This window comes from Gopherus flavomarginatus, chromosome 9 (genome assembly GCF_025201925.1).
Source record: "Gopherus flavomarginatus isolate rGopFla2 chromosome 9, rGopFla2.mat.asm, whole genome shotgun sequence".
Taxonomy (NCBI): Eukaryota; Metazoa; Chordata; order Testudines; family Testudinidae; genus Gopherus; species Gopherus flavomarginatus.
In genome coordinates, this window is record NC_066625.1 from 77,597,752 (window position 1) to 77,609,785 (window position 12,034).

The following is a 12,034-nucleotide window of genomic DNA, read 5'->3' on the forward strand; positions in this document are numbered from 1 at the left end:
TGAGTGCCACTGAGTTAAGAGAAATCTATAAGCACTGCCAATCCTAGAGCCATGAAGCACTAAGAGTTTAAAGGCACAAGTCATACCATACAAACCTGATTTTTTTTCCACCCATGCTAGAAAATCAATAGTTATGGGGAACACACAGCAGAATTAATATGTGGGCTTTTCTAAAGTACTGTATATAATGTCTCGGTTTTATTTTAAACAGTACTGGCATATTAAGTGAAAACTAGCTCAGGGCAAAGTGCTGAGCTAAGCAACACACTGTCATGTCACAGGGATGGCAGAGTCAGGTCTCTACCATTTCACTCATTAAATTGGCAGATAGTAAATTAGAGGTACCCCTGTAAAGATAGAACTAGGGCAGGCTCACTTTAGTCATTTAACACATGCCCAAGGAAAGCCCAGCCTCAGCCGGATCTTAGAGTGGCCTCCAGGAGCCCTGGCATTTGCTCTTGTGAGTTCTGACCTGGTCATTGTCTGGTTCATTCTCAGCATCTTCAGTGTTGTTCTCCTGCAGCGCACTCTCTAGTGTGGACACATTGATGCGGAAGTCCCGGGAGGTGCTCAGCTTCATGTACTGCATCAAGTTCACCTATGGTAACCAAAGAAAATGAGTATTTCAAGGCTGATTGCTAGGAGAGAATGCAACAGCATTAATACCTGTTGTAATGCAGCTTTCTACCACTGCCCGCTCCTCCCCTTAGTGCCAGAGCAAAGTCCTAGCTCACCTTCCTCCCAATAACGATGTGTGACTGGGGCAAAGTCTAAGTGACAGACTGATGTTTTCACTCTCCCTTTCTTTCATCCTGGGCGTGTTCAGCATCCCCTGCCACCACCTTCAAATGGGCAAAGCTACCTACCTCACGGGTTTTTTAAGGAGGTGGGAGTTGGCAGGAACCCTAAATGTGTATATTACCCTGATGTCATCTCAGCTGAGAGCCTTGGCTAGGAATGGTTCTTTCACTCCACTTGAGATGAATGGGCAAGACAATGGCATTAACCCTTTCAGTTTCTACTCAACAAGAAAATATAAAAGGGCTAAGTCATCAGAAAGCTTATGCTTCAAGTGCCTGCATTGATGCCAGCTGGCTGAATGTAACATCAATTTAGAATAAAAAGTCAGGCCAGGATTTGTGATAAAGTTACCATGATGCTTAATTTCTTCTATGGCAAGTTGCATTGATAACCGCAGTAACAACATTCATTTAGAAAACCAAGTAGAGGTACGACAGCCTTTCACACTGATGTTGCTTTGCTGTATGTATGTCATCTGTCCTTCAGCCACACAGAGCCACAGACTGCTGGAGAGGAGGGCAGATTACCTTTGACTTTTTGGAGAGATGGATAAGGAATTTCTCATATTGCTCTATAGCAAAAATCAGGTTTGGGATTGGCTTGGTCTCCCGAAGCACCTTGGCCTGTAATACAAAAAAACGAGGTTGGAAGTGAACACTGAAGGCTCCTATAGTAAACTTAATGTAGTGTGAGCAGCCCAGGTATGTAACAATGCTCCCGTTTATATGATCCTCAGATTGCAGACATCAGCCTGGATCTCCATAACCAAATGGAAGAGATTTAAAAACCTATTTACCACAGTGGCCAATTGCTTAAAGGCATTGTACAGAACTCCACTTTCTCATGTCAAGGGACATAGTCATGGAAATGGAAGAGACCTCGAGATACCATCAATTTCAGCTCCCTAGGCTGAGGCAGGACCAAGTAAACCTAGACCATCCCTGACGGTGTTTGTCCACCTCCCTTGGAAGCTTATTTCTGATCTTAACTACCCTTATAATTAGAAAGTTTTTCCTAATAGCTAACCTAAATTTCCCTTATTGCAGATTATGCCCATTACTTCTCAACCTACCTTCAGTGAACATTATGCATCATTACTGCAATTCTACCCATCTCTGGTTCAGACAACCCCAGACTGTCCGTGAACTACTTCAGTACTACACCACTGCCACCATCCCTACCCTTGTATCAAGTATTGACTCCATACCAAAGCTTGCCAACTTAAATTCAGGATGGTTTTTAAACTGATGGGATCAGGAGTACCTTTGGAGAAGATATTCCGTGGTACTTCTCCAATGGCTTTGAACTCTTTCTTCTGACCATCCCGAGCTGTTTTTTTCCATTAGGCAGCACTCATTTCTGACACTCTCACTGCTCCATTTCTGCTCCATTTTATTTTCTGATCCATTTTATTTTCTGTTATTACCTTCATTTCTAATAACCAACCAGGAAGCAGCATCTAGCTCCAGGTAAATCTGCTGTCTTTAGCAGCATCACCTTATATTCAGGGAACAGTGAGGAAGTCATTGTCTTTGCTATCCTCACTGCTTTTTACCATCAAAGCACTGGTTCACTTGAATGGCACAGGACTGTCTGAAATTTGACCAGCTGTAAACTTAATAGCAGATAGCAAAATGCTTTTGATGAATATGAAGGGTTAGGAAGGGTCACGCACCTTTAAGCAGTGTGACTAACCCTCCAGTTCCCCCACACACTTTTCCATTGCAATTATGGACCTAATTTAGTCAAATGAAATGCTCCATCTTTCTCAGACACTCCAACAGCACAAAGAGCCAGTCAACACACAAACAGAAATGTGCTAGTATTGCCAACCCCAAATGTTCTAAATAATCAGTCAAGCACCAAAAAGAATCAGGAGATTAAAAAACAAAAACAAGAGAGAGAGCCAGGTTCTTCTTGTCTGCCTTGTTTTTTGAGCCTTTAGGGTGCACTTGGGTCCTATTTTCAAACTTCTCCACAGCCAAGAGGGCTATAAACTTGGTTTTTACTTAAATGAAAGCTGAGTTTGTGGTGTATTTATCTGCCTTCCAGAAACAGAGCTTTAAGAAAACACCAAACATCACAAGCTTCAACAACACTGCTATTTCCAATGCATGCAATCAGATTCTAACGGGGAGTGAATCAAGCTCACCATGACTGTAGCAATTGCAGCAGTTTCATCCTCTCTCTTCTTTTTCTTCTCCCCTGCAAAGCTCAGGCTTTCGTTGTGGATGTTCTGAAGGAAGAAAGCACAGGGCACGGCATCACAGGGCTAGCAAGAACAGGCCATAGCCAAGTCATGGCAGACAAATGTCTTCTCTATGCAGCTAGTGCTCACTGAGGGATTTGGAGGTTTATAAAAGTGAGAAGCTAATAGCACTGCCAGAGCCAGGGATAGGTGTTTATGCAAGCTTCCCTCCATCTCCTCCGACTCTGCCAACACAGCTTAACCCTGAGCTACAGCTCCCCGTGTAATTCCAGCTCTGGTCTCCCCTACGTGGCTCTGGCAATGCCCTTTGGTCCTGACCTGAAGCATCCCTTGCTCAACCATACATAGACATATCTGTCAAAGTACCTTAATCCTGACCCACGCCATCACCTTGAGCAGAGATTGCCAATTATATTAATGTATATGGTGTGTGGCTGTGTTGTATTTGGAGCCTCTCTTCCATTTGCTGTTAATATTAATACCAAACTTGCCCAAAGAAGCCACGTCAGTATCCACACATGCATATAAATAGAAAGTGATCTAATACATGGCTTAAAGACCAGCATACCAGCCACTTCTCACCCTTTCCCAAGTTGAAATCAATATTCTTGCTCTGTCTGCATAGAAGTTTAATCCCTTTGTTACTGAAGAAGAATGCGTCTCTTGCCATGTTTATATAGGGAAAGCTGAAGCTTGGAATGATCACAGCCTCAAGCCACACCATGGAGGGTTCAGAAACAGGCAGTGTTGATTTTCTCATTGTTCCTGATACATGCTTCAGCACTAAAGGGCGTGTGTTTCACAGGAAACTTAGCCCACTTACCTGTACATATGTGATGAAGGCGTAACACTGTGGAGTCAAATGGGAACCTGAGAGCTTCACCTATGAAGGAGCAGAGATACCAGTGTTATTCCTGACACAAGTAAGTGCGCTCATCCCTCAGCATAATAAGGTGACACTCACCAGCTTTTCCAGCCTCCCTGAAATTGTGCCCAGGCCACTGCGGCAAACTTGGAGATACTGCAAGAAATACACAAGACAGTGAGCTTCCTTCAGACACCTCCATTCATCCCCTGAAACCTGTCTTTCCAGGCAAGAGCTGGAGACAATTCACTCTGACATTCTTTGGCCCACTGAGCACATGGGAGAGGGAATTCAGACAAAAGCAACGTGAAGGGGAGGGATAGCTCAGTGGTTTGAGCATTAGCCTGCTAAACCCAGGGTTGTGAGTTCAATCCTTGAGGGGGCCATTTAGGGAACTGGGGCAAAAAATCTGGGGATTGGTCCTGCTTTGAGCAGGGGGTTGGACTAGATGACCTCTTGAGATCCCTTCCAACTCTGATATTCTATGAAGTCTCCCTGTGCTCAGAGGGCTAATTGCTTTCCCACTTAGGGGCAAGGGTTACTCTTCACTGATGCAGTCACACCTTACTTGGACATGGCAAAGTGAAGTTCCTGTCCTGTGCAAATGTTAGGAGGGACTGTGAGCAAGGGAGATGTTCACTGCAGTGCAGGCTAGATCAATGATTCTCAACCTTTCCAGACTACTGGACCCCTTTCAGGAATCTGATTTGTCTTGTGTACCCCCAAGTTTCACCTTACTTAAACTACTTGCTTACAAAATCAGACAGAAAAATACAAAAGCATCACAAGCACACTTACTGAAAAATTGCTGCCTATGAAATTTGAGTTTGTACTGACTTTACTAATGTTTTTTATGTAGCTTGTTGTAGAACTAGGCAAATATCTAGATGAGTTGATGTACCCCCTGGAAGACCTCTGCATACCCCCAAGTGTACACATACCCCTGGTTGAGAACCACTGGGCTAGATATTTCTGAGGTTGCCTTTGGAATAACCATACTGCACTGTATGAGTGCTTATAGGAAGAACCTGTGCAGCCCACATTAATTAGGATGGAAGTTACAGGAACTATCAGGGTATAAACTGGTCACCAGTGGGACAGAGAAAGCATTCCCTACGCATCATGCACCTCACTACTGCCCAGGAGCATAGGGAATTCTTTGCCTTCCTCCAAAGCATCATCTCAGACTAGATGGGCCATTGGTCAGTCCTTATGTGCTAATTTCTACATTCCTAGCTGTCAAATCATGGATGGGATGTGGGAGTGGGGGAAGTTGCATAGTGTAAATGACACATGGTTCTCCAGTGAGGTGCCTGCAAGATTACAAAGCATGCAAGAGCCACTCCCAGCCAAGGGCAGCATAGCTCTGCCCTTACCTGCTAAGCAGGAGAGAGGCACCCTTCATGTTTGCTAGCTGCCACCACCACCTAGAGGCCAGGAAACTCATGTGCATGCTGCCACTGGAGGAGGGTGAGGATTGGCATGACTACATCATGTTGACAGTCCCAAGCCGCAGATGAGCTGCTGCCACTGTTAGCTTGTTGTAGGGAATGAGCAGAAATGTTTAAATCCCATCCTGCCAGTTCAGCACAAGAGCACTCACATGTTTGATGAGGGAGGTGAGAATGGTGTAAGTCTTGCTAAGGCTTCTCAGCAGAGTGTCCACACAGCTCCCTGCAGGAAGAGCTGTTTGCACCAGCTCATGGTAAGCCGTCAGCAGTGTCCCCAGCTGCAGGATTATAGCCTTCTCCAGAGACTGGATATGGCTTGATGCCTGAGAGGAGTCTTCTAAAAAGAGAAGAGATAAATCCATTCAGAGCACATTACTTTCCCCAAAGCGTCAGTGTGTAAGTAAATATCAGCGTACATTTTGCTAAAAGTGACGCTGAAAAAGCCCCAACTTCTGCCCTTCTCAGAACTAAGATGTAATCCGCTCTGGTCAGTGAGCTAGCAGCAGCCCCTTGTGTCCTGCCATTGGACATATAGGTTCAGTCCAGTGACCCTCCCTGCTCCTCCCCACCACAACTAGACATGCAGCTTTCTCCTGAAGTCACATGCAGCCTGCATATATTCATCCCAAAACCCAGTTCCCAGCAATCAACACAATACTAAAGATAGTGAAATACAAATGTCCATCTTCATGTGAGAGGAGGGCAGGGAGAGAGAGTGTATGTGTGTAGGATGAATCAGTGTAAGGGTTGACAACTCTTACATTTCCTTCCTGGGACCAGCACCATGGAGGCGCCTTCACCATCTATGTTGAGAAGCAGTCTTAGTAAGTTGGTTGTTCAAAATAGTGAAGTGTTTCCTTGCTACCTATCTCCATCTTTCTTTTGTGGAGCTCTAAGGCCATTGCAAAGCAGAGGACCATTTCATTACCTGATATCTCCAATACAAAGTGGCTCTTAAGCTTCTTGATCAACCAGTCTACCTCTTCAAGGACCTTGTCTGCTTGAGCCAGGACCAGCAGCTAAGGAAAAAAGAGAAAGCAAAAGAGATTTTTGGAACATAGTTTAGCACATTAGAAGTTCTGCAGCCCACACGTACCAAGGTGAGTCTTGGCACCAGCAGCACAGTAGTAGCAGAGAGACTGGGTCTTACATATACTGTTCCAACTCACACAGGCAGTAGGGGCTGCTGTCTTGGTGTTCACAATAGCAAAATGTGATTGATTCTCCACTTCCATATCCTGTGGGGAAAGAGAGACTCTGATAATCAAATCTTTGGATTCAGTCACATGCTGCATGAATTTTGGGCTTCCAGGGATGCTGCTCAGACACACTCCACCTTGGCAGCACCAGGAGATGCTAAGCTTACACTGAGAGCTGGGGTTCTGGGCCGCACCTGATCTATGTCTCCAAGGTGAGCATGGATATCCTGGGCAAGCTCACGCAGCAGGCCAACAGGGCTCTTGTAGAGAACGTGGAGATTGAAGAGCAGTATCAGCAAACCCTTACAGCAAGGAGCATCCTCTGCAAGAAAGGAGAGGAACTGACAGTTACCAGGCATGACGCTCCAATGGCTTTTCAAGGACCGTCAGACATCCTGCTAGGATGAGATCAAGCATGCATGTTACTATAGCCTACATTTTCAGGAGAGAGACAGACAGCTTAGGCTGTACGGAGACACACTGCATTAAACCCTTGTTAAAACACTGTAGTTACAAAAGAGGCGCTTGGAAGTCAGGCAATTTGTAGTTAAGGTTCCACAAACAGCCTTAGCTCTGACCCTACATCCCTGCCCTCCATTCCCCTTAGCTTATGATTAATCAGATCGGGAAGTTAGAGACATGAGATATTTCAAATAATATATACTTCAAGGGGGAATGAGGTAGATTGGACCCTTCAGCTCATAGGGGAATGGTGACTAGGAGGCAAATGCTACTGCACTGCAAGGTAAAAGGGGAGATGTTGGAAATTCTAGTCATCAGCAAGCAGCTGAGCGACCATAAGCGAGGACACCAAGTCCAAAAAGCGTGGCTATCTTTACAGAACAAAATACAATCCTGATTCGCTTACTGGAGGAGGGGAGGGAGGTGAAATTAAAGACTCACACCCAAAATTCAGCCTGCTAGAGCCACCAAAGACAACTCTAAAGTGACCCTAGCACATCCCAGACTATTTTCTGCAAATCCATTGCATTTGTCAATAAAAACAAGACTTTGAGCTTGAACCCATCAAAAGGGATGAACAGAAGAACAACTCAGGAGCACAGTATCAAAGGCCCAAATTCAGATCTATTGTGAGCAGGTGCAACTCCATTGACATTACCACCTCAAGTCTGAATTTACTCCACAAATCCTACTCACCCAGACTGTTTTCCTTGCAAATCTTGACTGTCCAGGAGAACAACTGTATGAACTACACAAGGGAACAGGGGTTTTACATGAATGCAGTAACAAAAACAATGCTAAACTGAAAAAAAAAATCGGTCTGAATTCAAGAAATATTCTCAGCATAATGGTAACCAACCATCCATGGAAACCAACAGAAGCACCTCTAGCAGACAGATGTCCAGACAGGGTCTGTGGAGTTCTACACCTAGTGAAGAGTGGTAGATGCTCGTTTCAAGATGATGCATTGCACATGAGAGTCTGTAGTGTCCTCTGGACACAGCCTCTTACTGAAGAGAAGAATAACTACAGTCTACTCCATTTAATCCAAAGTAAGCGAGGCCTTCATGTTCCTGGCAAATTTTCAATATGGCCGTTGGCTGGGTAAAATTTGGTCTCCCTTATTCTAGCCCTTTAAATGTTGTATGTATGTATTAGAGGGGCTAAGCACTCAACCATTCTTCCTTGAAGAGCTAGGGCTAGAGGGGCCCCCGTGGATCTGTTCCCATATAGAAGAAACACCACACTTTGGCATGATTAGAAGCTACTAGTCAGGAGGCCAGGTAGCAGGGATACTGTAGTCCAGGCTTGAGGTGTGTGTGGGGCGGGGACAGGACTTCTGCAGAATGGCAGGGATTGCTGCAGGTCAGGATTAAGGTGCACTGGCAGAGCTGTGAAGGGGGTCTGGACTGCCATAGCAGGAGGATGGAGATCAGGATGGAGGGGCTGTCTCTCTGTCACAACTGGAGAGCACCCAGCACAATATGGGTGGGGGCTCTAGGTGGTACCACAATACAAATAACAAAGGATAATTAGTAGAGGTATTGCAGGGAAGCATGTACAGCATCTGCCTAGATTATGCAGGGCTCCAGCCAGTGCTACTGCTCCCTCATGAATCTGGCCTTCCTAAAATGTGTCATTCCTGAAGGCATTCAGTGTTGTAGGCTAATGTTTGCCTGCCAGTTATCCTGGCAGCGTTTGGTCTACTTGCAAGCACAGAGGGGAATGAATATTTCGAAATCTTCCTATCACTATCTGGGGGTCTGCAATCAAACCAAGCTGACTACCTTCTCCCCGTGTATCATGGGCTTTCAGCCCCCACTAGCACCAGCACCACACACACATTCTCACCAATCACTAGCTCTGCTAAGTACCTGTGGAGAGGAGGGCTCCAGTAGCTTGGACAAAGTGGAGATAACAGTCACAAGTGATAGGGCTTCCTTGCTGTTGAAGTCATCGCCAGCACTGCTGAGCTGGTTCACTAGAGACCTCTGATCATGGGAAGGAAGGACAGAATCCAGTATATATACACATGCCTGGGCCATTTTAGGAGGTAAGTAACCAAAAGCCTCTGAGACTGGAGCATGTAAAGAAATCAGCAGCAGCACCAACACTGAAGGAAAGCAGAATTTCTTATAGAGATAAACAAGATGCTTTTAGAACATATCTGTGAGCATTTGATTTTGTTACAAGCTGTTAAATCACAGCTAGTTTCTACTTTAGTGAGGGTCTTACAATATTCACTGAGGTGTGGATTGTACCTTTGGTCCCTACAGTTGCTTTCTTATGCACTGTACAGACCACATTAACGGAGGGATGCAGCTCCTTATACACATCCCGCTCAGTCCCAATATGCACTAAGTCTTACTGAGCTTCCCAACAGGTGTGAGACCCTTCTGAAGGTGCCAGTGAATCACTCAGTGGGTCAGTCACATGACATTTTCTTTTCAGTTGGTAGCAGGCTAATAGCCTAGGCAAAACATCCAAAGGTGCCCTCAAGTTAGCTCGTGCTTTGAGACCACTCGCTATCCAGAGTGACATTTCTGCTGCTTACCTGAAACTGTCGGATCTGGAAGGCAGCTTTCTCGGTGACGTTAATATCTTCCTCTTCCTCCGCATCATCATTAGCAATATCTGAGAGAGAGAGAGATGACGAGTTAAGTGCAGAGGCCAGCATCCAGGATTTAGTACAGACACATACACAAGCATGCACACACATTCTCCTTTGCAGTGGTGGTAAAGGCCACAAGAAGTCTGAGGAAAACATACTGGAGAATTGTGGAGGGCAAAAAGGATGGTTCAAGACAGGATTTCAAACAGGAAGGTACCATGCCAGACCTCCAATCATGCTCTGCCAATAGAGACTATTTGCTTGCTTCTATTGAGCCCTCACATCTCTGGGACTGGCCTGAGGCAAGAAAAGCCAGCTGGAGCTCAGTGACCAGCATCACTTCTGAATGACATGGGGTCAACTCTCTCCTTATTTAGGGGTCCAGTGCAAAGCCCCCACAGCACATCTAGCCCCATTAGTGAGAGTCCAGGACTGAACAGCCAAAGTGCCTACCCAAAGCCCGTAGAAACTGGGGGATCTTGGGCTTGTAGAGCTGTTGCACTGTGTTAAATATCTTCAGCAAGCCCTCCAAGCACAGCAGTGAGATGCTCTTGCCCTTCTTCTTCCCAGACGACTCTTCAACTGCAGTTGGGATTGAAGTGTATCTCCATAACAAGACCCTGTAAGGGGTGGGTGAGGAGTTAGTTTTCACCTGTTCTAGCACAGCTGGTTGCACAGCACAAGAACTGGAATAGAGTCAGCTCTGGAATCCACAGGCTGGATCTTCTTTCAGTACAATTGAACTGGAAGATCTTGTCCCCACAAGTAGGGGTGGGGAAAAGATTCATTTTAAAGGCAGAATGTTTTGGTACAAGCTTCACAGCCACTGTTTTCTATGCATTCTTCCTGTTTGATCCATTTGATCATTTTATTCTTCCTTCTCCCCACGTGCCTACTGACCTCCTGCTCCTACTTCAAATCCCTCTTTAAAAGTTCACTCCCTTTCACATGGCTTTCCATCCCTGACTGGCTCAGTGTGCCCCTGCCCCATGTCTGAACCTTTATCACTGGTGTCATATTTGTCAATTAGACTTACGCAACTTACCACAAGGATTTTGCCTCTCTACAGTCTGTGTTTTTGATGGGCCAGATATCTGTATTGGGCTCTATATAAATAAGATTGTGAATGTACAGAAAAGAGAAACTAAATAGAGATGTCTTGAAGAATGAGAAGTATTTGGTCTGAGGGGAACCTGTAATGCAACAATCTCCCTGTTCTCAATCACCAAGAATCTTCTGTCCCCTTCTTCAAGCCCACTACTTCTAGCCATCTCTCTCTCCACACAATCCTTTACCCGCTGTGACGACCCTTCTCTGGTTTAACTTACAGCCCGATCATGAAAACCCCTTTATTCAGATGGGTAGTTCTAGCTAACGTGTAATTCCATTGGCTTCAGTACAACTATTGACATGGGTAAGGATTATTCGCACAAGGAGAAGTTTGCAGGATCAGACAGACTATAGGTTCTTTAGAACAAAATGTGTTTCTTTCTTTCTTGATGCTTGTGTAGCATGTAAATTTATATTACACAAAAGTGACTTCTAATCAGAGTGGTACCAGATGGTTATCTACTTTCTACCATCAGAGGAACGAGGAAGATACAGGACTAAGGCTTTAAACTCAAAGGGAAACAGCCAATGTTTGGCTAAAAGTAAACTCCTCTTTCACATGAAACTATTTCAAACTGTAACTGGAGCTGGGTTCAAACTAAATTGCCTCCCAAAGGCCTGAGAAGTCTGGTCTGTAGCCATTCTAGTTTCTTACTGTGAGTAATAAACTAACTACCAGAAAGGGACTTGCAAGCAAGGTTTTACAGAGAATGGCTCTTCCATATCTCTCATTATGCTACTTAGTTAATCACTTACTTTGGTGGAGAAATCAAAGTGTCTGCTGCTCAGATGTCTCAGGAACATAGGAGGCAATTGTGTTATAATTTGGTGCTAATTAGAATTTCAAAACAATTGCCACTGACTATTGCTCTTTCAGACTTTTACATGAGAGTTTCAGGTGCTTAAAAGAAAAAAAAAAAAAAACATATTTGCAGTCCAGCATTCAAGTCTCCAAGCTGCACAGCAACTCACCGAGTAATTTTGCAGAGGGTTTGGAACATCTTCTCTGGGTTCTGTCCATCAGGTCCATCTGTTTGACCTGTCTCCTCCAGCTGTTGCACCTTCTGCAGTGCTACATTGATAGCGTAACACATGAATTCACTGCTAGAGCGCAGAACAGCCAAGCTCTCCTCATGGCTTTGGGCACTATCCCTGAAGAGCCATATGAACATTTTAAAAACACCGCTGAGTCTAGGAACACACCTTAAAGTAATGCAAAGGGCTAGCCTATAAGCATTTCATCTTGGCACAGCACAGTGCACCTTTGGTGGGTCACACAGGGCCCTGTGTGGAATGTAACTATGTATCTACATAACTGTTCTTTTT

At 44.9% G+C, this 12,034-nt stretch overlaps 1 protein-coding gene across 3 annotated transcripts in view; it reads right to left on the reverse strand.

The window, feature by feature from the left end:
* FANCI (FA complementation group I) overlaps positions 1-12,034 on the reverse strand; it is a 40,931-nt gene that overhangs the window by 947 nt on the left and 27,950 nt on the right. For all 3 annotated transcript variants that reach the window (XM_050968833.1, XM_050968835.1, XM_050968834.1), the window contains exons 24-37: positions 11,681-11,860; positions 10,052-10,218; positions 9,542-9,621; positions 8,862-8,978; positions 7,684-7,735; positions 6,720-6,847; positions 6,496-6,564; positions 6,255-6,345; positions 5,479-5,663; positions 3,975-4,031; positions 3,834-3,893; positions 2,954-3,037; positions 1,329-1,424; positions 473-598 (exon numbers count right to left, since the gene is read on the reverse strand). In XM_050968833.1, the coding sequence (XP_050824790.1) occupies positions 473-598; positions 1,329-1,424; positions 2,954-3,037; positions 3,834-3,893; positions 3,975-4,031; positions 5,479-5,663; positions 6,255-6,345; positions 6,496-6,564; positions 6,720-6,847; positions 7,684-7,735; positions 8,862-8,978; positions 9,542-9,621; positions 10,052-10,218; positions 11,681-11,860 (1,492 nt within the window). The remainder of the gene's footprint in view (positions 1-472; positions 599-1,328; positions 1,425-2,953; positions 3,038-3,833; positions 3,894-3,974; positions 4,032-5,478; positions 5,664-6,254; positions 6,346-6,495; positions 6,565-6,719; positions 6,848-7,683; positions 7,736-8,861; positions 8,979-9,541; positions 9,622-10,051; positions 10,219-11,680; positions 11,861-12,034) is intronic.